This window comes from Lontra canadensis, unplaced genomic scaffold (assembly GCF_010015895.1).
Source record: "Lontra canadensis isolate GAN:19392208 unplaced genomic scaffold, GSC_riverotter_1.0 scaffold36, whole genome shotgun sequence".
NCBI classification, from domain to species: Eukaryota; Metazoa; Chordata; class Mammalia; order Carnivora; family Mustelidae; genus Lontra; species Lontra canadensis.
The window spans coordinates 13,783,383-13,810,677 of NW_022631030.1; the positions used below are offsets into that span (position 1 = coordinate 13,783,383).

The 27,295-nt window shown below is 40.3% G+C and overlaps 1 protein-coding gene across 6 annotated transcripts in view; it reads right to left on the reverse strand.

Moving 5' to 3' along the window:
• PRDM10 (PR/SET domain 10) overlaps window positions 1-27,295 on the reverse strand; it is a 96,301-nt gene that overhangs the window by 35,897 nt on the left and 33,109 nt on the right. For 4 of the 6 annotated variants that reach the window (XM_032868926.1, XM_032868927.1, XM_032868928.1 and 1 more), the window contains 7 exons: window positions 26,776-26,967; window positions 24,241-24,405; window positions 22,379-22,438; window positions 10,158-10,383; window positions 7,583-7,824; window positions 5,336-5,539; window positions 404-476 (listed from right to left, as the gene is read on the reverse strand). In XM_032868926.1, the coding sequence (XP_032724817.1) occupies window positions 404-476; window positions 5,336-5,539; window positions 7,583-7,824; window positions 10,158-10,383; window positions 22,379-22,438; window positions 24,241-24,405; window positions 26,776-26,871 (1,066 nt within the window). In that variant the 5' untranslated portion in view covers window positions 26,872-26,967. The remainder of the gene's footprint in view (window positions 1-403; window positions 477-5,335; window positions 5,540-7,582; window positions 7,825-10,157; window positions 10,384-22,378; window positions 22,439-24,240; window positions 24,406-26,775; window positions 26,968-27,295) is intronic. The other 2 variants (XM_032868929.1, XM_032868930.1) reach the window with 1 other exon arrangement.

Genomic DNA, 27,295 nt, shown 5'->3' on the forward strand with positions numbered 1-27,295 from the left:
TACGATGTGTGCACTTTTCTGTACATAAATTATACTTCAGTAACATTTACATTAAAAACAAAGTCAATGCCTGCCTGGTGAATGTCCTCAGAGATGATTAAATCTAGATAGAGGTCGTCCTCAGGTCTAGATTCTAATTTAGTATTTGGAGGTTTTCATTACATTAAATACTACTTTCCAGCAACCCAGGAACAAAATGTAAATATGTCACTGTCATTTGATCCCCAAATCAGACAGGGATATGTAGCTGAAAAAACAAAACAAAACAAAACAAAACAAAAAAAACCTACTGGAATATCTTTTAAATATATTGAGATAGGAAAACTGGAGGTTGCATACTGATATAATATATACAATTTAGAATTCATATAGAAAGTGGAAAATAGAAAAAAAGTCCAACCACCTTTCCTTTCTTCCTCAGAAATGTCGTGAATTTTCTGGTTCACAAACTCAGCATAGGATGCAGCATACCACACCTGCAAGAACCAAGTACATCATGAAGAACTAGAAGGCACCAGCACACGTTCCTCGGGTGCTTACAGTCTTTCTCCCGCTTACACAAAACAATTCAGGCTTTCCCACAACCCACGAAAAACAAACAACAGCAACAACAAAATCGCACTGTGAGCCGATCTCTTTAACACCAGACGGTCAGTCAGGAAGTGTGTTTGCCAAGACACACTCACTGTGTGTTTTCTTTCTCCTTTTTAAAAAAATTGTTTTTGTTTAAAAAAAAATGTTTTTAGGGGCGCCTGGGTGGCTCAGTGGGTTAATGCCTCTGCCTTCGGCTCAGGTCATGATCTCAGGGTCCTGAGATCGAGCCCCACATCGGGCTCTCTGCTCAGCGGGGAGCCTGCTTCCTCCTCTCTCTCTCTCTGCCTGCCTCTGCCTACTTGTGATTTCTGTCAAATAAATAAAAATAAATCTTTAAAAAAATGTTTTTGTTATTAGAACAACTTCACAAGAGATAATACTAATAGTCTCTTCATCAAAGTAAAACATAGCTTCTTCTGGTTGTTTTATCTGTATGTAAACACGGGTTTTTACACAGTTGGAATCGTCATGGCTTCCACCCAACGGCTGTCGCTGGGATCCCTGACGATGATTTCAAATGCGACGAGCCCTCCTGAGTCGCTTCCTCCCTCCTACCCCACTGGCTACTTCTGCTCAGTCTCATATGGCTATTCTTCCTCTCCCTCTTCCTAAGTTTCCTCAAAGCTTATTCCAAGTCCAGGGCCTTCTTATTTTTCCCTAAAGTGATCACATCTATTTCCAACCAATTCTAAATGAGTATCTCCATCCCAGGCTTTCCCTTTCCGTTCCCTCTACATATCTTCTACTGCCTACCTGGTATTCTGTGTGTCTTACAAACACTTCAAGCTTTACATGTCCAGAACTGGATTTTAGATGCTTCCATATTGCACCCGCACCCCTGCCCATCTTCCTCATCTCAGTAAATACCCTGCCTTTCCCCCAGCTGCTCAAACTTGACAACTACAAGTTAGCTCAGATTTCTCAGTGTTCTTCTACTGTCCTTCAGCAAGAGGTGCTCAGATGTTCTTCATCTCTGCTTCTCCCACCAAGATCCATGCCAAGACGAGCTCTTGCCTGGTTGGTTTTCTAGGGAGATTCCCCTTTTCCACTCTCCCTCCCTCCAATCCATTCTTCACAGGAGCAGAGAGGGCTTCTTAAAACACGATCAGATTTCATCATTCTCCTGCTTAAACAGCTTCTCACTCATAAAAAAACAAACAAGCCTGCAATGCTCAATGATGGGCTCCAAAGGGCTCCACGATCTATTCTAGCTCTTATCACTCTTCTTCACTACCTTTCAACAAGAGGGCCTGCTTGCAGTTCCTCAAACAGGCAAAGGGCTTTCCCACCCCAAACTTTGTCCTTGCTGTTCCACCAACAGGACTGTTGGATTCTTCCCCTTTGCCTCCCTTAACCCTTCTACGGTGCTGTTCCATAGTCCCCAGCCTCATTACCGTCTCTTTGGCAAGGCCTTCCTTCCCCAGCATTTGTAAACTAGTCCCTTTCCTGCTACCTGCTCTTTTTGTACCATCTGCTTCCTTCAGAGCACTTAACCACTATTTGATATTACATTTGACCCTTGAACAACAGGGGTTTGAACTGCATGGGTCCACTTATATGCAGATTTTTTTTAGCACAGTACCATAAATGCACTTTCTCTTCCTTATGATTGTCTTAATAACATGTACTTTATTCTGGCTTACTTTACTGTAAGAATACAGTATATAATGCATACAACATACGAAATATGTGTTAAGCAACTATTATGTTATTGGTAAGGCTTTCAATTAATGGTGGCTATTAAGTTACATTTTGAAGAGTCAATAGTCACGTGTAGATTTTCAACTGCCCAAGGGGTCAGAGCCCCCAATCTGTTTTATTCAAGCAACTGTATTTGTTCACTTACAACCTTCTGCCCACCTCCCCTCTAGAATACGAGCTCCCTGAACACAGACACTGTTCTATCTTTTCCAAGTGTCTGAAACACAGTAGGAGTTCAATATATTAATCACTAAATGAATTAATCATGTATAACTATTATGGAACACTATTTTAACAATGAGGAAATATTTATATGGAGAGTCCATTTTTCAGTGTGGAATAATATTCTATGACAGAGTCTATGTTCTAATTTACTTGACTGTGACCTATAGCTGAATTTTGAGATAGTTTATCAGTTTGCTCTTATAAATTCTACCCTAGGCCATCAATTCCAAAATGTATATTTTTAATATCTTAACACCTCAAAAACCATCTCCATGGCATTCTGCAATCTCTGTGATATGGCATTCTTTCATTCATTGCTCATTGCTCCTGCACATACCTGGCCAAGCTCTTTGCATTGTTCTCATCTCATGCAGTTAGGTGCCCCTCTGGCACTCCATGATTTGTTAACGCTTGACAAGCAGTGCAAAAGAAGATTTTTTTAAAAAAGCCATCTCCCTCAGAATAAACAAAACAAATGTCGAAGCAATACAAGGCTGGTGCAATCACCTTGCAAGTCCTCCGTTAATACATCAAACATCAAATTGTCGGGAACCTTCCTACTGTCTTAAACGAAAGTCACTGAACTTCCAAAGACATGTGTTTTAATTGAGGAAAAAGACATATATGGGTTCAGTGGGAAAAACACAGGGTCAAAACGTGCACAGAAACGCCATCAGTCATCTGGAAAAATATCCCAAAGGCAACAGTGGTTCACTTATTTTAAAAATACTACAGCAACATCAACACCTTGATGGCACAGAAGACAACAGATATACAAAATACAAACATCCGCGACAAAGTAAAAGTGATTTAGTTTAAAAAAAAAAAAGTTAGACTGTACGCAAGGCAGTTTATATGTTAACCAATTTATTTTGCTTGTATGTGCCTTTTTAAATATACAGAAATGTGATACAGTTTCAAAATTATCTCTAAATAAGTCTAACACAGCTCCTGGAGTAAGTAGAAAATTACTCTTTTTGGTGATAAAAATAAGCACTATAACCTAGCTTAAATAGCAGCATATTTTCTCTTAATGACATATAAAATAATGGTTCATCTTAAAGTCACTGGTGTTTGGATCAGTGAAACACAGCATTACAAAATTAGAATGTATCTAGCTCTATCTTTGTTTATAATTATTTCCTCAGACTAATTTTCAAGGATTAGGTTTATTCAGCCAAGAACATTTTTACTATATACTGCCAGAAATATTCTACAAAATATTGCAGTTCTGTGATAAATGTCCCTATTTTTTAAACCCTCACATTCACTGTACCGTATCCATTTATTTTTGTTAACTTAAATTAACAAAAAATAGTAACTCATAGTTGTTTTAAGGGTTTTAAAATTATTAATATTAAAACAATTTTTAACCTTTCTTTACTAGTGATTTCTCCTCCAAATAAAGCCTATTCCCAGTATTCATGTGTCCATATGGATACCAGAGAGGTTAGAGGGGTCTTTTCTCAGTTTTCATTCTTTCTTTTTAAAGATATTATTATAAATATCAAATATTTACTTATTTGAGGGAGGGAGGGGCAGAGGAAGAGAGAGAATCTCAAGCAGACTCCCCACCGAGTGCAGAGCCCGACATGGGGCTCAATCCCATGACCCCTAGATCACAGCCTGAGCCAAAGTCAGATACCCAACCCAAACATCTCAGATTTTATTTTTTCCTTTTCTTTTCTTTTTTTTTAAGATTTTAGTTATTTATTTGAGAGAGAGAGAGCAAGCAAGAGTAAGGGCAGACTTTACGCTGAACATGGAGCCTAACATGACACTTGATCTCAGGACCCAGAGATCATGTCCTGAGCTGACATCAAGAGTTGGAGGCTCAACTGACTGAGTCACCCAGGTGCCCCTCAGTTTTTATTTTTAAACCTTTTAATGTGGATTACAAAGATTTATCCCACTCTGTTGCTTCCTTTTCACGTAGTGTTTTGGTTGTTCATTACACTCAACTGTTAAATTCTTCTTTAATTGTCTCTGCCTGTCTTTACCTCTACAGTTTTAAGAGGGAAAATAATCTTCCCTCCAGAGTCAAGAAGTATTCACTTCAGTATCAAGAATTTATGGGGACAGATGATGTGAGGTGTGAATCTCCTTTTACAAAGACACAGGTTTCGTGTAGCTTTTGAACAAAGTCTAGGTCTTTGTTCTCCCCCAAAGAAGTATCTATCGCCTCTTTCACCACATTGCAGCATTGTGCAATTCAGTGTTCATGTACTGATAAAATCATTTCTTGCCTCTTTTTCAACTATATCAGGAATTTTCCCTTAGAATCACAACAGGATTTTCATTATGTCATCAAAAGTTAATATTTAGACAAATTTCTACAGAGTTATCCCCAAAGAATATATTCCTGAAATCAGAAGTTAGTTCATCAAATTCCTAGGGTAAAATGAAGCATGTAGGTAAAGAAATCTAGCTGGTACCTCTAAATTCCATGTTATAAGATCTTCTGTTTCCAACTAATTCTTCTTCAGAGTATGTAAATAACATTAAGTGACCCCAACTTTAATCCCAAACTCCATCATAAATACCAGTCTGCTCCCCAAACACAACCACTTCTTTACTTCTGGGCTGAATGCCTTCGTGTAGGCCTTTGACAGACCCAAAAGTTATGTACTTTTCATTGCTTTTTTATGGTATTATTGTAAATGTACTTTACATAGCAGGTGCTCAACAAGTAAGTGAATTAGAAGGAAAGGACCGTTTTTGTAAGAATCTCCCTTCAGAGAAAAAAAAAGAAGAAGAGGAAAAGCATTAAATGGTGACTATTCCTAACAAAGGTACCACTGACCCAGCACTGTACCTTCAGCTCTTGTTTGGGCTCTACGTTCTTTATCGTGGTGTAATACACATGGTGGCCATATTGGTAAGCCACCAGGTTCTGCTCCAGGTGGTTCTGGGCTGGACGTACAAACATCATCCAGTTACACAGGGTCTCATCAGATAATTCAAACCACAGGTCTTCATGCAAATCTCGGTCTTTTCTGTCCCCTTTATCAAGAGAAACCTGCAACCAAAGAGAAAGTAAAAAGCCACACCAAAACAAAAACAAAAACAAAACAAAATAAAAACAAACCTAACTTTTGATATGATATATATTAATGTAATAATATACGAAACACCACTCCTGAAATTAACCGTATATCCTGATTCTTCCTTTTGCATCTAGAAAGATCCAGGAATTGTGTCTTGCCAGGTGTAAAAGGAAAAGGCCACTTTTTGAAGACTCACTTGGAGCAGAATCACTTGGCAAAATGTTAACAATCTGGCAAAAAATCACCTGGCAAAATGTTAACACCAGTTAACAATCTCAGCATATAGATTCAGCTGATCTTCATCATTAATGAATACATCAAAAAATACTATAAATAAGCCAGGAAATGCAAGCAAAATACTCTCTTGTTCCTTACAAGTTGCTTACTTCAGAGATTCAACTGCGTTCATTAATAAGGAGTAGCCTAGTGATACGTATTTCTCTTTCCAAAGTAATATTCCTTCTTGAAGATCTTGAGCGTTCACTAAGGAAAACCTCCCATGACAGCAAATGACTTCTCAAAAAACACACCCCAAAGATTCTCCCTTCCTGCTGCCCTTTCTTGGTTCTCCAAGAAGTAGACAGCACAACAGCTGCTAACGCACCAAATGGAAAGAAGACACATCGGTATAAATATATTTTACAATACAGGGAACTATTCTTTAGCAAAAGACTCAATAGGACAGATCTGTTTCAAAAATTAACAAGGGGTTTTCCTGAAAACCTTTTTGGTACTCGGCAGATTACATGAGTCTACGTCAAGTTAATTTGAAGAAGGAAAGAAAAAGTTGTCAAAGTTCCTATTATGGACTGAATTGTGCCCTCACCAAATTCATATGTTAAAGTCCTAACCCCTCAGTATGTGACCACATTTGGAGGTGAGGCTTTTAAAGCATGAACTAAGTTAAAAGAGGTGATTAAGTCGTTAGTGTGGGTCCCAACACAATCTGACTGGTGTCTGTAAGGGCCTACTTAGCCAGAGCGAGCCATTTTGTTGTTTATGCAGTAAACTTAGATTGAACCTGCCCCTTCCCCCCAAGAGGAAAGCACTTAGAAACAGAATTGGTGAAATATGGCCAAATAGCCCCAATAACGGAGCACAGATACCAGGACATGTCAGGCTGGGCAAAATAACGGAGCCCAGATACAAGGACGTGTTCGGCCAGGTGGAGACATCCAATCAGGAAAGCACCTCCCTAACCACCCAAAAATTGTGGGCCCTGCCTCTTGGGCGCCAATTCTGACCAGAGTGATAGGCTAGTTCAAATAACTACTATAGGGTGAATTGTAATTCAACTGGCCACCTGTGTGTGGCCAGGCTCAACCACATGGCCTTTGCTCTATAAAAGTTAGTCTGTGAGGCTGGGAGGGGTCGCCTCTTTGCAAGAGACAGCCCTGGCTGGTCAGTTTGATTCTTGATGCTTGGTGCGAAATAAAGCCCTGCTTAACTTTCGCTTTGTATCAGTCTCATCCTTTTGTCTACAGACCCTTTCAGTGTCCTTACAAGAAAAAGAGATCAGGACACAGGGAGAGACACCAGGGACATCTACACACACAGAGTAAAGGCATGAGGACACAGAGAGGAGACTGTGGACAAGCTGAGGAGAGAAGCCTCAGGGGAAACCAACCCTGCTGACACCTGGATGTTGGCCTTCCAGCCTTCGGCACTGTGAGAAAATAAATTTCTGTTCTTTAAGCTCTCCCAGTTTATGGTATTTATTACAGCAGTTCTAGCAGACTAACGCAGCCCCTAAGAACAACACCTCTCAGAATGACTCACAGAAAGCCTTAGGGGACTGAGACTGCAACCTCCAACTTACTGGCGAGAGAGAGAATGTTTCCATTCAAAACAAATTAAACAGAAAAAACAAAAATAAAAAATAGAACAAAGCAGAGAAAGAAAAATACTAGCAAATAATGGTTATAGAATTGAATTAAGAGAACCCATAGGAAAACACATGCTCTTTTAAAAGTCATTAAGAACAAAAGTGAACTATATAATAAAGCATAAATTACCTTCAGATGAATGTAACAGTCTTTCAGCTCAGACTCCCTGACAAGGGGACCCTCCACAGGGCCAAACTGGGTGCGCTTGGGGATGCGCCTTTTGGAGAACACTCCTCCGAGGAACCTGTCAATGTAGAGGACCAGGGGGAGGCTCGCTCTGGCTCTGGTGAGCACAGGCCGGTTAGGGATGGGATGCAAGGGGCCGTGCTTCGGACACACTGAGGAATGTGCATTATTACACTCCTCACACCCTGCAAAAGAAAGAAAATCTTAAAGTCAAATTTCTCAGCGTCACTTGATCTCGGGGACAGTTCTAACCTGAAAAATCCCCAAACTCCAAAATTCAATTAACTCCTACAATTATACTACTCATTCAGTTGTAATTATGCTAGGTTTCATAGACCAATAAAATCCTGTCCTGTGAGGTGCTGGAGTGGCTCAGTCAGTTAAGCGTCTGCCTTCAGCTTAGGCCCTGATTCCAGGGTCCTGAGATCAAGTCCCGCATCAGGGTCCTTGCTCACTGGGGAGCCTGCTTCTCCCTCTCCCTCTGTCTGCTGCTCTCCCTGTCAAACAAATAAATAAAATCTTTATTTAAAGAAAAGGGTGGGGGGTGCCTGGGTAGCTCAGTGGGTTAAGCCTCTGCCTTCAGCTCAGGTCTTGATCTCAGGGTCCTGGGATTGAGCCCCACATCGGGCTCTCTGCTCAGCGGGGAGCCTACTTTTGCCTCTCTGCCTATTTGTGATCTCTCTGTCAAATAAATAAATAAAATCTTAAAAAAAAAAAAAAAGGATGCGTGGGTGGCTCAGTTGGTTAAGTGTCTGCCTTCAGCTCAGGTCAAGATCCCAAGGTCCTGAGATTAAGTCCTGCATGAGGCTCCTTGAGCAGCGGGGAGCCTGCTTCTCCCTCTGCCTCTGCCTGCCAGTCTGACTGCTTGTGCGCTCGCTCTCTCTCTCTCTCTCTCTCTCTCTCTCCGACAAATAAATAAATAAAATCTTAAAAAAAAAAAAAAATCCTGTCCTGCTCCTCTAAAATCAGGCAGAATTAGCTTGTGCCTGCCAAAAATAATACACAGGCAGTGACTTATTTCTCTGCTGGAGATTAAGTCAAATAGTAGCTCAGTAAATTTACAAATCAATTATAACAGATCTGAAAAGAAAAAAGAAAAAAGAAGAGCTTATTAGGATAAATGCTGCAAAATCTAATAAGACAGAGAGCTGAATTTTAGAGTATGTAAATTGTATCTCAGTAAAGCTATTTTGAAAAAACCCTGACAATACCATTTAATCAGTTTCTTCAAAGAGAGTCACTGAAGCCTCATTGTTTAGGCATGTCTAACTCAAACAGAAAAAGCACTGTACAGTTTGAGACTTCAGTGCAAAGGTAATCCTAAAATGAACGAATTTAGCATTCTATCCTTCATTGTCTTGAGTGACATACTTAGCCTAGCCCAGACAGGGCTCATTTTCAGCTCCTTCTCAAAGCAATCACTGAGCACTAAGCATCCACACTTACTCCCTCTTTCCCAGGGGCACCCATCTGTAAAGTAACCACCAGAACTAGATGGAAATGGCCACAAAACAAAGAGAAGTGCCTGGACCCCAGAGGCATCATACTCATGACCTTTCACACACTTAATTAGCCAACTGTGTTTTACCCAGCTGGGTGATGACCTGGCTTAGGAAACAGGTACTTCCAATTTCCACAACTCTCCAATAATGTAAAGATAAAGTCACTATATGGGTATTTGACTAAGGAGTCGCCTTGAAAACTCATGAATTCAAGGAAAAAATAAAACGAGGAAGTTCTCTATTAGATACAGAGGTGAGCGCTGGCCCCATGCAAAGAGGCTTCACCATCACCACACAGAAGGTCCCCGGAGATCTGGGGAAACAGCGTCAGTAATTCAAATAAATGAGATAAGAACTTTGCCATATAAGCATGAAAATGGGTGGAAAGAAGCAATAATTTGGCAGGTGGAAGCAGGAACCCTCCCACCCTTTCCCCAAGCAGCAGTATAGAGAGGCAGTAAGTGTTGTGGCTAATCAGGGGCACACGGGAGCCAGACCACCTGCGTTTGAACCCTGACTCTCACAACAACTGAGCACTACCAACCCATCCTAAGACTCTGGAAAGCATTAAACAATGTAGAAAATATAAAGCACAGGTGCGTGGAACATAATAGGCCTGTTTAAAAGGTTACTGTGGAGAGGTGAGGCAGCAGAGCCAACTTGTTAAAGCTGAAACAGCAGAACATTCCAGGGATATTCGAGAACATTCCAGGAATATCTGAGGACCAGACAAATTTACTACACTGGCTCAGGCACGGAGCCACCACTCACCCCTGTTGTGAGTGTGTGTGAAGCAAAGCAGGCAGCTCAGCCTCTTTCCACCCTCGGTTCATTCATCAGTCAAATCAGAACCCTCCCGAAAGCTTCGGTGCCTCCCTCCCAGGCTGTTGTGAGGACCGAGCAAGATGGTGCGTGCAGAACAAGGAGCACCGCGCGTCTGCACGCAGGAAGCCCCCAGCCGATGCTGACCGTGTTCCCGTACTCACACCCCCGCCCCAGGAACAGCTCATACTTACATAAGTCATGCGGGTCGAAGGGCCTCGGGGGATCTGGTTCCCAATCATCCAGGTCCGTGTCTTCACCATCTTCCTCCTCCTCTTCCTCCGTATCTTCATCCTCATCCTCGTCTTCTTCCTCTTTGGCCTCCAGTCTGCCCATAGGGTTCTGCAGAGTTGCCAAAGGGTCTGAACCATCCACACCCTCAATGGAAGGTAACACCTGGTTATGCACCGGTAATGAGGCCTGGACAAACGGTAACCATAAAGTTAGCACACGTTTGCTTCCAGTTAATTGGTGTGCACACACACACACACACACACATGCACACACGCCCCAAGGTTGGAAGATAGTCTTCATATCAGCTCCCTTCAAGACCTTGAAGAAGACATTATTTCCATCTCTAGACTGTAACGGATCTGCCTTCATTTTTGCCCCACCTCTGGGAAAGCTGATAGGAAAGCCTGGGTGCTCCCTTCTTTGGTGTGTGCCCTGTCTCCCCAGAGGCTTCTAAAACCTTTCCACACCCTCTCGGTGCATGTGTAGTATTGTGTCTCAACATCTGAACCTAATTTTAAGTCGGGGGGGAGGTCCCTCCTGCCTTTTCAGGGTAACCACGACACCGTGGTTATGATCTGATCTATCTTTAACCACTTCACTTTTAAAACTAAACACATGGTACAACACCCAGCTGGTAAAATTTAGTGGTTAACAGCCTCCTTTTACACACTTCAGAGAAGCTGAAGTTTTTAAGTAAGTGAAAGAGATGTTTATTTGTTTCAGGCTAAAGTTAGTCTTTTAGGAATAAGAGAAGGTGTGGGGCATGTATTGGGTTACTACTACCTTACCAAATATACTAGCAAAAAAATAAATGGCACCTTAAAAAGTTCCCTGCCCGAATAAGTGTCTTGGGGTTCCATGGGACCCCAGATTCATTTATTTAATCTTATTTCTCCTGCCCAATTAGCACCATAAATCATACTCAAGCCATGTCCCTTTCCTGTTCAATGAATAAAGCAAGTTTTTTAAATGCCTACTCCATTTTTCTTTATCTTCCCCGATGTTGTTGTCCTCTCCTAGAATGTTCTTCCCTTTCCAATCTTCCAAACCCGGTGGTGGTCCAGTTTCTCCACGAACCATCTCTGACCACTCCAGGCCTCCCCAACGCTCCTCTGCTCTGACCCCTGCAGCATCTGGAGTTCGGAATCCTGATCCACAACATCATTCAGCCTCTGCTCCAACATTTCATCACCTCACCGCACAGCCTGAATCATTTGGGATGGTTTAGGGACAGTTCTGCAGGGCCAAGGTCTCCCCGTGTGCATCAGTGGGCAGGACCTGCACCTTCCCCCTCTAGGGAGACAGAATCCGTGAAGACACGAAGGTCTTCAAATAGTTTAAGACCAAAACCCCTAATTCACTCAATCATGTTCACGTGGCCCAATTTCCAGATTCCCTCATCATCCTGTTGTCTTCATTCATTCCTTAATGGATTCCACATTTCTTGATGAATATGGCTTCAGATTACATTAGCATTTATGACAGCCATTGTTCTACTGCTGACCCAGTTTGAACTGGCAAATCACTAAAATCTCTGAGCCCTTTTTCCTCTCACACTGTGCTATTAAGCCATCTTACTCCTCCTCATGACTTAAATAGCTGATTTTTTACTTAAATGTGTGCGTGTGTGGCAGGGAGGAGTTTTGCATTTATCACCAGTGTATTTCATTTTATCACTTTTTCTGTTCTTCCAATCTGCCAAGATCTTTTAGCATCTTGATTCTGACATATCACGTATTAGCTGGCCCTCATAGCTTTGTATCCATTGCCAATCACCATCTAGATTTCAATTAGTATGGATTTTCCTGTGAGCCCTTCTTGCCTCTCCAACGGCACCTCAGGGAAGTAGACCATGGGCTTTGGAGCCACACAAACTTGGATCAAAATCCTGGCCCCACCACTTGGGTAGGGGCGGGGGGAAACCTCAGTTTCTGAAGCTCTGAACTTCAGCTTCTTTATCTGCAAAGTGGACACAGCAATGCATACAGTATCAGCTACTCTGAAGAATAAGTGATACAGTACGTACGTGAGGCCAGTAGTAGAGTGTCTGGCATTTAGGAAGTGTGTAATGTTAGTAAGAATCGATGGTTATTATCATAAGTCCTTGAAGGACCAAGATATCACATATGTCCTCCACAACCTTACAAGATGGCTGAGCATGTCGCAGGGATTCGATGGAGATTCATTCTAGAAATACATTTGGCCCTTTAGGAAATGACATCAATCCTTTCAGGTGTGTAAGGAACTCTACTATATTCACAGAAAATTCTTTTTCAGTTGTGCTTCTGAGAGCTTCTTAAACTCCATGAAGAAAAAGCATTGTGTGTGTTCACAGAATCCCACCTACCCAGCAGCTGAAGACCCCTGCCAGGCATCGGAAACACTCGGGCTCAGGGAGTGGCTAGAACCAGTTACCCCGAAACAGCGTGCACGTGTTTAAACACGCATCCATTTCACCCAGGAGCCAGACTTCTATGTGACACTCCGTCTCTGGCTCGGGGCCTTTTAGAGGCTTTATATACGAGGACACAGTTCTGGGAGATGCTTCAACATCAATAAAAACAGAAAGAGCAGGAGACTTCTGGCAATGAAACCGCGGGTGCCGTCGCACCCCCCGCCCCCGAACTCCCACCTGATCCTGCCGTCAAGCTATCCTGCTGTCTCAGAGCACCGTTCCTTCTCACCCCTCAATTCTAAGCCACTTAAATTTCAGGCCAGCGTTGGTGATGAATGTCACCACACCGTAAACAAACTAAAGCATATATATCCACCTGTACTCCACACACATTTGTTATCTCTCTGCAGAGCCGACCAGAAAGAAGGAATTCAGGAATCCAGAGTCATCCCGGGGAAGCTGTATTTTTTTTTCCCCAACAGATGCTGCTAGAAACACTGCAGATAGGGTTACCGCTGGCTTCTCGCCACTGCTGAGAAAGCTGACATGAAGACACTACCAACAACCTCCCCCCGACACACCTCGGCTGGAACTCTCCTAAAAGGCTGTCGCAAAGACAAGGCTTGAACACTTCACCATTATGTTCAAGAACTGATGCCAAAACACAGGTTGCGTGTAGACCAGAATCACATGAGCTGCAGTTAGAAAGGGACAAAGGGGCTCATGATAATCACGACTAGGTCGTCGCTGTGTATTTCTAGGTAGCTCGGACCTTATTAACACACAGTAGGCATGCCTCGTGCATTTGTTTAATGAATAATTCCAATTCAACGGACATTTCTGGAAAGCAAGGCCTGTATTTAAATTTCTTTGAGGCCAGGCAAGATTACCACACCGCTCCTAAGTGACAGAGATGAATTCAAATTCTGACTCTGCCCTGCCTTTTCCTCTACATCACAACTGCCCCTGTGGAGTTAAGTCTGTTATGGTGGAGGAGGGAGGAGTAAACTTCACACACACCTTGAATACCAGAGCAACAAGGTGACCACACCTGCCCCTGAGGCACCAGCCCTGCGGGAAGGAGGTGAGCTGTGTGTGCCAATTTCACTTAGAGGAAGGGAAGAAGCAACAAGAACCTTAATCCTGTGCACTTTGTCATGCACAATAAAACACGGTAAAAGGGAGAACAAATTTGTTAAACTTAACGGCATACTTTCTCCTTCCCACTTAATATCACTCTCTGTAATTATTTCTGAAATTACATAATGCATTTCAGGATACAATTTATCTGAGAAGTGGAATATGAAACTACATTGGACAGCAGCAAACACAGCAGAATGCTTCTGGATTCCTACTGAGACCAATTACCAGTGTAGCATATTTCCTTCTCAGTGTGTGGGGAGTCACACATGTTCACTTTCACAAACAAAGGGGAGACTGTGCTTCTAGGTCTAGAGACTGCCAGTACCTTTCTTAAGGACAAGGGAATGCATATATGAAAAAGGCTTCAAGTGAATTTTGCTACCACTGTAAACAACTGAAGATAGGAAACTTAGCTAAGGGGGGAAAGGGAGGGGCAAGGAGAGAGTGGCCGGGGGTGGGGGGGTGGTACCCATCAATTGTGTTGAACTCTCACTCTTTCTATCCAGAATTTTTCCAGGTCACAGAATAAACTGACAATCTCGGAGGTATTTATTGCAGCCAGAAATAAAAACCGTGCTGGTTGAAAGGAAACAGCAGTATGGCAAGGTATGAAGCCAATAGTTACACTGCCTTGTAATGCCAGGGTTCACAGAGCTATCTGACTACAAAATGTGAAACTTGAGCAGATTGTTTCTGGAGATTAAAGAAGATGAAGGGCTCTTTGAGGTGCCAGTGGCAGCAAAAGTTCTAATTAAAACCATGCCTTAATATTAAAACAACAAAATGCCTATCAGATTGGCAAAGTTTTAAAAGAATGCAAATACTTAGTGTGGCAAGGGTGAGTGGAAGCAGGTATTCTCATGCATTGTTGGTGGGAATATAAATTTTTCCAGCATCTGAAAAGCCATTTAGAAAGTCTTATCAAAATAACTTTCCCATTTACAATAACAAATTTCAAACATGTGTCAACCCCAGAGACCAGCACCGATAAATTTCACGTATCGCTCTGCTTCGACAATTATCACCTCTTGGCGAACCTTATGTCAACTACTCTCCCACCCACTTCCCCCCTCACTAGATTGTTTTGAAACAAACCTCTGAACTATATTTTCATCCGTAAATGGCTTAGTAGACATCTTGAAAGGAAAAGAACTTACATATTTTATGTATTACCATATCTAAAAAAACAGTCATTCCTTAATATCATCAAATATCTAGTAGATGTTAGAATTTCCCCCAACTGTCTCATACTGCTGTTTTTAAGTTAGTTTGTTGAAATCAGGACCTAAACAAGGTTCACATACTGCATCTGATATGTCTGTGAAGTCTCCTTGAATCTGTAAATTCCCATTCCCCTTCTTTTCCTTCACAATTTACATGTGGAAGAAATAAGCCATTTGTCCTACAGACCTTCCCACAGTCAGACTTTGCTGATTGCATCCTCGTGGGTCTCTTAGTTGTTCCATTCTGTCTACTGGGCTTCCTGCAAGCTGGAAGTGGAATCTGGAGACTCAATCGGACTCAGGTTCAGTTTTTTGGGAGGAATACTTCATATGTGGTAAAAATGCAAGAGGAGGTCCACAACACCAGGAGGTCCACAACACCAGGAGGCCCATAATGAATGGCTCTCTCCTTAGTGATATTAACAACGTCCCAAGGGTTGGGCTGATCCATCCATTATAAAGTGCCTCATCAGCTTTTTCCTGATGGCTTTAGGCTGTGGTTGATGATCATTGCTTAGATCCCCATTTCATTAGGAAATGAAAAATGGCGATTTTCCAAGCCAGTCATCCCCTCTTTATTTATTAGTTGGAATGCTTCTATAAAGAAATTTTCCTCATCAAGTAATTGTTTACCTGAGTAACACTCAGAGAGAAAGGCTGGATTCCTTCCCATCATTTACCAGTTTTTTTAAATAATGTGGTGGTACCTCAGCATCCTCAAAGATTGATGGAGTTATTTCTCTTAATATTAGTATAAATTTATGAATTTTAAATATATTTAATGCATTTCTATATATTGTAGATATTTTCCTGTTTTTACAGGTCAAATGCCTCATTTTGGCCCTTTCAAGCCAGATCATGAGTTCTTTCCATAGGACCCCAGAAAATTCCACTAACTTCCTTGCATTCTGATAAGACATGACCTTTCAGGCACATCTTGCACACTTCATGCCCCAGAACTAGAATCTGCCATTTCCCTAAGCAGCCCTTATCTCTTTTATTGGAAAACTGTGTTAGAGACCACACTGGCTCACTGCTACTGGATTGATGACTCTGGCTAAACATTTTTAGAGGCCCAAACTAGAAAATATATGTTTTAAGAGAAAATATATTCTGAGTTCATGCTAATATTCTAATTCAGTTTTAAGATTCTGGATTTTTATTTAACTTGTTTGATTTTTACACTTGTTTTTGTACATGTGTTGGGGGGGTTAAGATTTTATTTATTTATTTGACAGAGAGAGAGAGAGAGACAGCTGGAGAGGGAACACAAGCGGGGGGAAGTGGGAGAGGGAGAGGCAGGCTTCCTGCTGAGCGGGGAGCCAGATGCGGGGCTCGATCCAAGAACCCCAGGTTCATAACCAGAGCGGAAGGAAGACACTTAACGACTGAGCCACCCAGGCACCCTGATTTTTACACTTGTATCTTTTTTCACTTTCATATAAAATCTTGGTTCTTAAATAATTTTAAATATGAATACCTCTAGTTTCCATCATTTCTTCTTGGGGATTTATTCTAAAGAAATAAGCTGATACGACATCTATGGCAATATTCTATATAGTAGCAGGAAAAAAAAAGTAACATACATGTAAAACAATAAACAGAATATAAACAATAGCAAGCTCTTAGAATACTAGACATTCAATGATGATAATATAGCTTTTCAGGATGCCATTAAAAGAAAAAAATCAATCAGATGAAAGCTACCTTTGTTTTGTTTGTTTTTGTTTTAAATGAGATATAATTGACATGTTATATTATATAATGATTTGATATTTGGAAGCTACTCTAAGAGAAAAAAATCAAAAAAAGAAAAGAAAAGAAATCTAATACTCTGGCTGAAAACGCAATGGACTACTGAATAAATATGCAAAACCCTAAACAAAGTATTAGCACATCAAATCCAAATTCAGACACATATGAAAAGGAGCAAGCAGCGCTTATTCCAGTGCATGGCTGGCTTAACTTATAAATATCAATGACTATAATTCACCATATTAACAGAAAAGGGGAAAAAAGCTCAACAGATTCAGAAAAAACATTTGACAAAAATCAATATGCATGAATAATAATCAATATCATTAATAATCAACAGTCATTAAAAAGTAGACATGGGGCGCCTGGGTAGCTCAGTGGGTTAAAGCTTCTGCCTTTGGCTCGTCATGATCCCAGGGTCCTGGGATGGAGCCCTGCATCTGGATCTCTGCTCAGCAGGGAGCCTGTTTCACCCTCTCTCTGCCTACCTCTCTGCCTACTTATGATCTCTGTCTGTCAAATAAACAAATAAAGTCTTAAAAAAAAAAAAAGTAGAAATAAAGAGAACTTTCTTCAGCTGATTAAGGGTATTCTCTAGTGAAAATCCTTGGGGTGCCTAGGTGGCTCAATGCGGGTTAAGCCTCTGCCTTCGGCTCAGGTCATGATCTCAGGGTCCTGGGATTGAGTCCCGCATCACATGGGGCTCTCTGCTCAGCGGGGAGCCTGCTTCCTCCTCTCTCTCTGCCTGCCTCTCTGCCTACTTGTGATCTCTGTCTGTCAAATAAATAAATAAAAATCTTTAAAAAAAAAGTGAAAATCCTCTGAGAGCAGGAAGGAAAAAAAAGAAACCTACTAGCACCACTTCTGTCCAACAATGTATTAGAGATCCCAGCCATGAGGCAAAAGAGTGAACAAAAAAAGATATAAAATTAAAAGATGTAAGGTTTAGGAAGGATTGAAAACAAAGAATATTGTCAGTATTCACAGACAACATGACTAATTATCAAGAAAATCCAGGGGTGCCTGGGTGGCTCAGTGGGTTAAGCGTCTGCCTTTGGCTCAGGTCATGATCCCAGGGTCCGCAGGGAGCCTGCTTCCTCCTCTCTCTCTGCCTGTCTCTCTGCCTACTTGTGATCTCTGTCTGTCAAATAAATAAATAAAATCTTAAAAAAAAAAAAAAAAGAAATAAAGAGAACTTTCTTCAGCTGATTAAGGGTATTCTTTTTATAAAAATCCTATATTGTACATCTTTCTTAATAGTGAAAATCCTCAAAAAAAAAAAAAAGGTGAAAATGCTCTAAGAGCAGGAAGGGGAAAAAAAGGAACCTACTAGCACCACTTCTGTCCAACAATGTATTAGAGATCCCAGCCATGAGACAAAAGAGGGAACAAAAAAGACGTAAAATTAAAAGATACAAGGTTTGGGAAGGATTGAAGACAAAGAAAATTGTCAGTATTCACAGACAACATGACTATGAAGAAAATCCAAAATAAAAGTTAGAAGATGAAATTTTTTTAAAAGTATACCATTTATAATACCATCAAAACACACCAAATATCTAGGAATAAATCTATTGAAAGATGTTGTAAGACTCTACCTGAAGACAATTTTTTAACTTTTATTTTAAATTTATGGATATATCATGTTCACAGAATGGAGGTCTCAAAATTATAAACAGTTCTTCACAAACTGACTCATATACACAGTGAAATTCCCATGGAAATCCTGTAGACGTATGTGGAAACTTCCAGGTTGATTCTAACATATTTATGGAAAAGCAATGGGCCAAGAAACTCTCAAAGAACAAAGTGGAGAAAGGATCACAGTCTTGAATGTATATTGTGGTGCATTCATAAAACTGAATACTAGATTTCAGTAACACTAGAAGGAAACAAAACCCCACAGCTACACCCAACAACGGGAAGGGGTCTCCCCTAGCCAGCATCACGTTGAACAAGAGAAGCCACGAAGAAAGGAAATGGTATGTACTTCCATTTATAGACAGTTCAAAACCATGGAAAATTAATCTATGATGTTAGCAAGCAGGAGAGCAGTTCTCTTTGAGGAGAAAGAAAGCAGGGATTGGGGAGAAGCAGGAGGTTGGCTTTCAGGAACTGGGAATGATGTATTCTTTACTGCATGCTCACTTGGGGATACATCATTGCACTATATGCTTACAATCTTTTGCACTTTTCTGTATGTGTAAGTTAATTAAAAAGTGAAAAACACAGTAAGAAATACAGTGAACATAAAGGAAACTACATAAATAACATGAAAAAGAATAGCTATAAAAATGACCGTTGGGGGGACGCCTGGGTGGCTCAGTTAGTTAAGTGCCTGCCTTCAGTTCAGGTTATGATCCCACTGTTCCGGGATCAAGTTCTGCATCTGGCCCCTTGCTCAGGCGGAAACCTGCTTCTCCCTCTGCCTGCCTCTCCCCCTGCTTGTTCTCTCTTTCTCTCTCTCTCTGACAAATAAATAAATAAAATATTTAAATAAAGAAAGAAAAATAAAATCTTTTAAAAAATGATTATAGCGGTACCTGTGTGGCTCCGTCTGTTAAGCATCTGCCCTGTGATCCCAGCGTCCTGGGATGGAGCCCCTCATCAGGCTCGGGCCTCAGAGGGGAGTCTCCTTGAGATGCTCTCTCTCCCTCCCTTTGCCCCTCACCCTGCTCGTGCATTTGCCAGCACTCGCTCTCTCTCTCTTTCTCTCTCTCATTCTCTCTCTAAAACAAATGAATCTTTAAAAAAAAGAAATGATTATCGAGAACAGGTTAGGTATGGAATGCCAAGAGTCAATATACTTGGAACTGATGTTCCTGAAAAGTGAACATACCAAATGAAACTGAAAAGATTTTCAAAGGTCTGATAGATGAAAACTTTGCTGAAATAAAGTCTTAACCTATACGTTTGAAGGACACATACTGTCCTAGGAAATTCTGATTCATATGCAGGCAAAGTCATTAGACTTCGAAGAAAAACTTCAACAATAAAGAAAGTACCAAACAGGCGCTAAGGTAGAAAAGGAATGAGGAAAATAAATTAGACTCAAGATTTCTACAAATTAAATGCCAGCAGAGAATGCAGCAAAACTCTAAACAACTGTGGTTACTGAACAGGACATGAATTTATTAGTCACAATAATAATGCACCTAACAACAGAACAGCGAAGAGGACGGTGGGAGGAACTGTTGGGTGCTGATGCCCTTGTCATCGCAGCAGGAGCCAAGGACAACACAGGACCCATCTCAAGTGCAGTTAAGAGGATATGATGACTCCGACCTCCTTCACTTTCACCTCAATTTCTCTTTCTTCTACTCAAGTAAATTTCAAAGTACTTAGATTAATAACAGCATTTGGAGCACAATGCCATTTCCCCATGCTTATCTTTAGTTCTATGTCTGGAATAATAGTTACCAGCTATTAACTTAATGAGGATATTTCTGGGCAGAATTTGTTTGTTTGGGATCTATTTTATGTACTTATTTTTCTATATTCCTTCAACTTTTTATGAAAAAAAAAATTATTACTCCAAAAATGAGTGAATGAACTAATCATCTATGAAAGACAGACAAAGGGATTTCCTTTTATTTTTTCTTGCCAAATTATCAAAACTAATTAAACCCATCCATCGCTTGGTGATAGAATCAGTAAGTATTCACAGAAATGTACATGATTTGCTTTTTCAAGCATATACCTAATGATTACAAAATTATTAAAATAAAATAACATTCCTATAGACCGTCTCTCCCCAAAATTTACATTTTGAAAGCTAATCCCCAAAGCTGAAACTAATATAACACCATATGTTAACTATACAGAGAATTAAAATAAAATTAAAATTAAAATAAAGAAATCCTCAGGGAACTTGGGTGACTCAGTTGGTTAAGAGTTTGCTTTGGCTCAGGTCACGATTCCAGGACGGGGGGATCCAGCCTCCAGTCAGGCTCCCTGCTCAGTGGACAGTCTGTATCTCCCTCTCCTCCCAGTTCCTTCTCTCTCTTTCTCTCTCTCCCAAATAAATAAATGAAGTCTTTAAAGAAAGAAAAGAAAGAAAAAAGAAAAGAAAGCAAGCTAATCCTCAGTGTGACAGTATTACGTGGGGCCTCTGAGAGGTGATTAGGTACTGAAGATGGAGCCCTCATGAACAGGATTAGCATCCTTACAAAAACCCAGACTCCAAGGCTGCCTCAGTCTGGAGAGCATGTGACTCTTGATCTTGGAGTTGTAGGTTGAAGCCCCATGTAGGGTGTGGAGCCTACTTAAAACTAGAAAAAAAAAAAAAAATTAATCTTTAAAAAAGGAAAAAAAGAAGCCCACAGAGCTCACTCACCCCTTCAGTCATATGAGGCCTGAGCAAGAAGCCTGCTGACTGTGATCCAGGAAGTAAGCCCTCACCAGAATCTGTCAGCCCCTTGATCTTGGACGCCCCCCACCCCTCCAGAACTGGGAGAAATAAATTTATATTGTTCATAAGCCATCCAGTGTATTGTATTCTATTACAGCAGCCTAAACAGATTAAGACAAATGCTCATTCAAGTTCACAGACGCCACAAGGTTGCAGATTACTATCAATCAGGAATAAATTCAACCATAACTTATATGACAAAGACTCCTCAGAATTCTCTCTAGATTTCATAAATAATATTAACAGAACTACTGTCCGCTTTTCACATTTTAAAATGGAAGTATCTGAATCATCTACCAAAAAAGATTTAAAGGCACAAAGTGCTTGCTAACGGGAATTTTCTTGATAATCACTCATGACGCTCAGTGGCACAGCTAAATAGCAGTCCTACTGGCCAGGAGGGAAATCAAACCTATTTGGATCCATATTCCCTTTATAGTAAGACCAGGGGCATCTAGTTTCTATGTCTTATCACTTTCACAACCCAGATGAAAACAAGGAAGAAATCCCTCCAAGTCAAATAGGATACATTAGAAATATGGATAAAAGGAAAGAAGCGTTTTAAAAGAAAACCAAAAAGGAGGCGCCTGGGTGGCTCAGTCGGGTAAGCCTCCAACTCTTGATTTCGGCTCAGGTCATGATCTCAGGGTCATATAAGATCAAGTCCCATGTCAGGCTCCATGCAGAGTCCACTGGAGATTTTCTCTCTTTCTCTCTCTCTCTCTCTCCCTCTGCCTGCCTCCTCCCACCTCCATAGATCGCTCACGCTCTCCCTAAATCAATAAATAAAATCTTCTAAAAAATTTTTAAAAGAAAACTAAGAAAAATAGTAATTTTTCAAGAAGCTAAAATGAGGAAGATTGCTATCAAATTTGTATGTCATTTAAGCAGAAATTTTTTCCTCAATATTTAAAATAGACAAACTACCCAAATGTTTCCAAATTTCCAAAAAGAGACACTTATCACTTCCGGATTATTCTTTAGAATTTGAACCAATATCCTATTAATTTACTTGTTTTTTAAATTTCCATGACAAATCATTTTTTTATTACCAGACTATTTCAGTATGTACTGATTGTAATGCATTAGTGTTGTTTTGCTTTGTTTTCATTAAAAGGAAGTAAAGACCATTCTTAATACATAAGAAGTAGACAACCAGAGGATGTAGAGTGCAGAGGGTTGGGGTGGGTTGGAGGGGGGTGGTGCATTCCAGGGAATGGAAAACAATAAAAAGGCAAAAAAGCGACTCATTACCTGCTGAGCTGTAGCATCCTGTTGGACATAAGCTACCTGCCCTGGGTCTGTAAACAGAGTCTAGACAAAAGAAACAACAACAGGAAAAAAACCTATCAATAAATCTTTAGACAGTTTGCCTACACAGGAAAAATTAGCCCACTGCTAAGCACCAATTCTTGGCAGACTTAATTTCCATATAGCTAGAAATAATCCCTCATTAATAAAGAAGATAAATACAGTAATCTTACTTTTAGCTAAAACCTTTCATTCAGATGGTTCCAAAGAGATTATATAAGTTAACCATCTCAACTGGCTAACATACTTGACAATTTTACCCTTAAGCAAAATCTCTCGAGGCTGAATGTCACAGCTAATTAAAAAAGGTATGTCACAAAAATGTAAGACATGGCATGAACAAGGGTGCATACATTCACACATCACACTGTGTACCACAGAAGTAGACTTGGGATTAAGTGAAAATGGATGGAGACATACAGACACACAGAAGACTAACATATACACAAGGATAGCTTTCAAATATATATAAATGCGTGCTCACTACCAAAAAAGTAGAAGGGAAATAAACTGAATTTAATGTTCCATAGATTCATTCCTGCATAAAGTCAGTAAAATCATAATTTTTAAAAGGTCTTACTGAAACACATAATTTGGGTCATGATACAGCAGAATTAACTAGAGAAGGAAAATCTTCGAAATCATTTTAGTCAAGGTACCAGAGAAAATCACCAATCCAAAAAAATATTCTGCCCAAGCCTTTAGCAAACCCAGAGGAATAAGAACTATGGTTCAGTTCTGATTCCAGAGGTACATCTAGGAATTTCAGCCAGTTGTATGATTTCTTAGACTTGCTATTTAAAAATTATTAAAAGTCAAAAGAGCATGTGACTCTTGATCTTGGGGTTGCGAGTTTGAGCCGCACATTGGGCACAAATTACTAAAATAAAATAAATTTTAAAATTATCAAAAATCAGACATTCAGTAACACAATAACACAATAATAAGTTGCCTACAGGACATTCTTTACATAAACTATCCAAACTTGTTTTAATATAGTCAGGGGATTAAAACTAAGTAGAGACATCCTAAAAGTACCATCTGACTATTTGGTGACTTTCATTTATATAGATTTAGAAGTTTTCAGTTAAGTGGGCCCCATTTCTTCTTGGGAGTGATTTGAGCCCCTTGATTAAACACTGCATGAGGGCAAATTTTTATTACCAAGATTCCACTACAAAAGTATGGAACTTGTTTGCTTTTTTTTTTTTTTTAGTATATTTAAAAGTGCTCTCTACATTCTAAACTGCTAACATGCAAACTAACATTTACATATTTATTTGTGTCATGCATTTGGAAACTAACATGCCAAGTCACTGAGAAAAAAATAAAAGAAAGCAGTTCTAACTGCACAGCTTTTACCTTTGCTTCTATTATAGTCCTACAAATCAGTCAATTATTAATAAGGAACAGTTAATAAGCCAATAGGACTTTTTGCTTACACCTTTCACTAAAATAATCTGTATGTTTTTATTGATCCATCTGTGATTAAGCTATACAGAACTAAATGCCATTTTTGACTTGGTTCTTGAAACTTCAGAAAAGTAACAAGTTGGTAAGCTAGTCCACGGTTGCTGGGACAAGAACTCAGAGGAGGCTAGCGCTCTAACCTCCTACTATATTTAATTTAAATAAAGCGTAATTTCCTCTGCCAAGTTAGTTATAAGCTCCTGAAAAGCACAGATTGTATCTGAATCATATCTTGCATCACCAGCACCTAGCCCAGGGAGAAGAGAAAATAAACATAAGTCAGTGGGGAGTTAACCAATTCACAAACAAACTAGAAACAGTAACCCTTCACATGCCTGTGCGGCTTCCACAGGATGGATGTACACCAGTGTGTGCTCAGGCCCGTCCACTGAAGTGTAGGAGGCACCATCTGCCGTGTACACCACCTGCTGGGGCGGACGAACCTGGTCATCGGTGTAGACAATCTGAGCCACAGTTCCAGCGTCAGGAACAAAGTGCACCTGGGGCAGAAAGCAGCAAGTATATAGCGAGTGTCCTTGTAGAACAAAACCAATCTCACAAAGATACCTGGCTGACCAAGCACAGTCCACAATTGTATCTCTAAAATATTCCCAATGAAAGGAGAATGAGAACTGATACACCCTAGTCATCTACACTGTTAGCGACTTGGGGACAGGATCCAAGGAAGGAATCCTTGTCACTGATTTGTTAGTTAATATCAGGCAACTGATATAAATTCTTCTTGACCCCAAATGTCCAATGCAGACATCTCTTTTGGGGAATCATGAGGGGGCAGTCACCTGATCCTGGAAATGTGACTGAAGATTCCTGGTTGACCAAATTATCAAAATACGAAATACAAATTATTCTGCAATGTAAAACAATGTCAACTCAAAAGCCAACTGCCCTCAACACATGATTAATATTCTGCTTTATAATTAATAGTGTCTTTCTTCAGACATATTAAAACAAGGTCACTTTCTTTCCTACGTGTTTTTTTCACACTCCAAGGCTATACTGGAGGCATGGCAGTAAGCGTATGCTGAGTCAATGAATGTTACAGAACTCTTCCTTGCCAGCAAGATAAAGACACAGAAAATTCTAGTCTAGTACTTTCAAAGGGTTTTGGAAAACTATTTCAGTTGTCACCAGGATAAATAATTTTCTACCTACCAAGAACGAAAGCAGAAACTGAATTCTATAAAATGCTTTCTGGATAGTCAGCTTAGGAGGTTTGACTTCTTGAAGGCTAGAGCTTGGCACACAGCCTGATACCTGATATTGAAGGTATGGAAGCAGATGGCCAAAGCACACATTTGGGAGAGAAATAATTTATGTGCTGATATCAACGTTAGTTGGAATCTTTACTCTTACGCTATCGTGGCTTTGGACCTAACTTTTTTTATTTCAGTTTTTTCCACCGGGGAGCAGTAGGTTCCAAAGATGATATGAGGAAATTTAATCCCCAGGAAGAACCCTGGAGACCAAATACAATCAAACAGAAATAAAACAAACTTCCACTTTTAAACTAAGTATATTGTCCAACTTCTACACAAATTTGATTTGTCCATGAAGATACAGTTTGTATATTGCAAGAATTGGACTTCTAACAATTGGCACAGCTTGAAGTGCTGCAAGATAACTTTTTGGCTTTAGATTTGTGCATTAACATTGAAACTTGGTCTCCATCGCACAGTATCTTGCTAAATCAGAGTTCCTGGCTAGGAAAAGAAACAACTGGGAAGAGGGAGAGGAATGAGGGGTGTTGAGCTCTGCTGTTTACCTACAAAATGGTGACCCTGTTTTTTGAATGGACTATATTTTCGCTCATAAAATACACCAAAATACATAGCTACATGAAAGTTGTCTTCAACATGGTTTCTATGAGAATCAGAACAGCATTCTCAGTATCCTGCTGGAAGCATCACTAGAACATTTTTTTTTAAGTATTCAGACTCAGACTTTAAATCATACCAGAAAACTAATTTTATTTATTGCAATATTTGCCATATTACTTAAATAAATGTGTATATTTAGGTGCTTAGTGTTAACATGATAGTGTTAACATTGATGTTAGTGTTAACATTGTTAATAATACTAAGGTTATGTAATGTTATGTTAATGTTAGTGTTAACATTGATAATAATACTAAGGCTATGTAAGTTAATGAAAAACTAACTTAAAATTGCATATTTATTACAATGCTTAAAAATTAAGTTTTATACTTTGGCGACACAGGATTCCACATGACTGTGGACTGTTCCCAGAATTCAAATCCACATCAAAAAAGCAGACATTTGCCTTTGCTAAGAATAGTCAAAATAACGCACTGCTGGTTATGATCACAGTCCAAAAGGCCGTGTTCATCCATCACAGCAGCGTTTGGATATATGACTGGCCTTCCAGGTGGCTGACTCGATGGGACAGCTTGCCATTAGACCTTTACATTCTGAATTTGAAAGAAAAGAAAAAGCCACGCGGTAGACATACTTTGTACTTCATTACACACGAAGAATCAAAACCTTATACTTGGTAACATGAAAGAAACACTCCAGTTGGAGGCTTTCAGTGCTAAGAATATAAAATAAAACCGGGCAGTGAAACAAACATGACGGTAAGTTGCAGAAGTGGCAATGAAGCCTGTGGGTGGTCCCCGAGCCCTTGTAAATCATAGTGACCCATCCTGGTGGAGCACTCCCCGAAGTGCCGAAACCCTCGGAAACCCTCCGTATTCCGCCTGTGCTGGTCCTGCACGTCCCCTCCCTCCCAGCTACTCCCACTACAGGGAAGCCGGCATTTCTTTAGCTGTCAGCAAACCGACCCAACTGAAATACTGCTACCAGCCCCACGCTGGAAAGACCGCTCTTCACCTGTGCGGCATTCTCTTCGTGCTCTGCAGATGTGGGCCACACGTGTGAGCTCTCATCTTTGGAATCCATTCTTCCCCCTGCTGGACAGCTCCGCATCCGTCCGGGGCACCTAGAGCAGCATCGGGCAGAGGACAGTCATCTGTCTACCACGGGCGGGTTCATGAAGGACAGAAAGACCTCTCTGCAATGTGCCTGAAGAAAAAGAGAAAGTGAACGAAGTTCTTTAACAGATGAATACATTTTAATAAATTACAGTTTCAACCACAAAGGGAAAAAAATAACACATCTGGACAAAAAGGTGAAAATGGAGAAATTATTTGTAATGATAATACAATGTATTGCATGCTTGCTATGTTCTAGACACTCATCAGGTAGGTGTAACCCTCACTAAAAATACTAAAGATCTGGGGATCCCAGCTGGGTCAGTCCATAGAGCACGTGACTATTGATCTCAGGGTCATGAGTTCAAGCCTCATGCTGGGGGTAAAGTTTACTTAAAAAGTAAATGAATGAATAAATA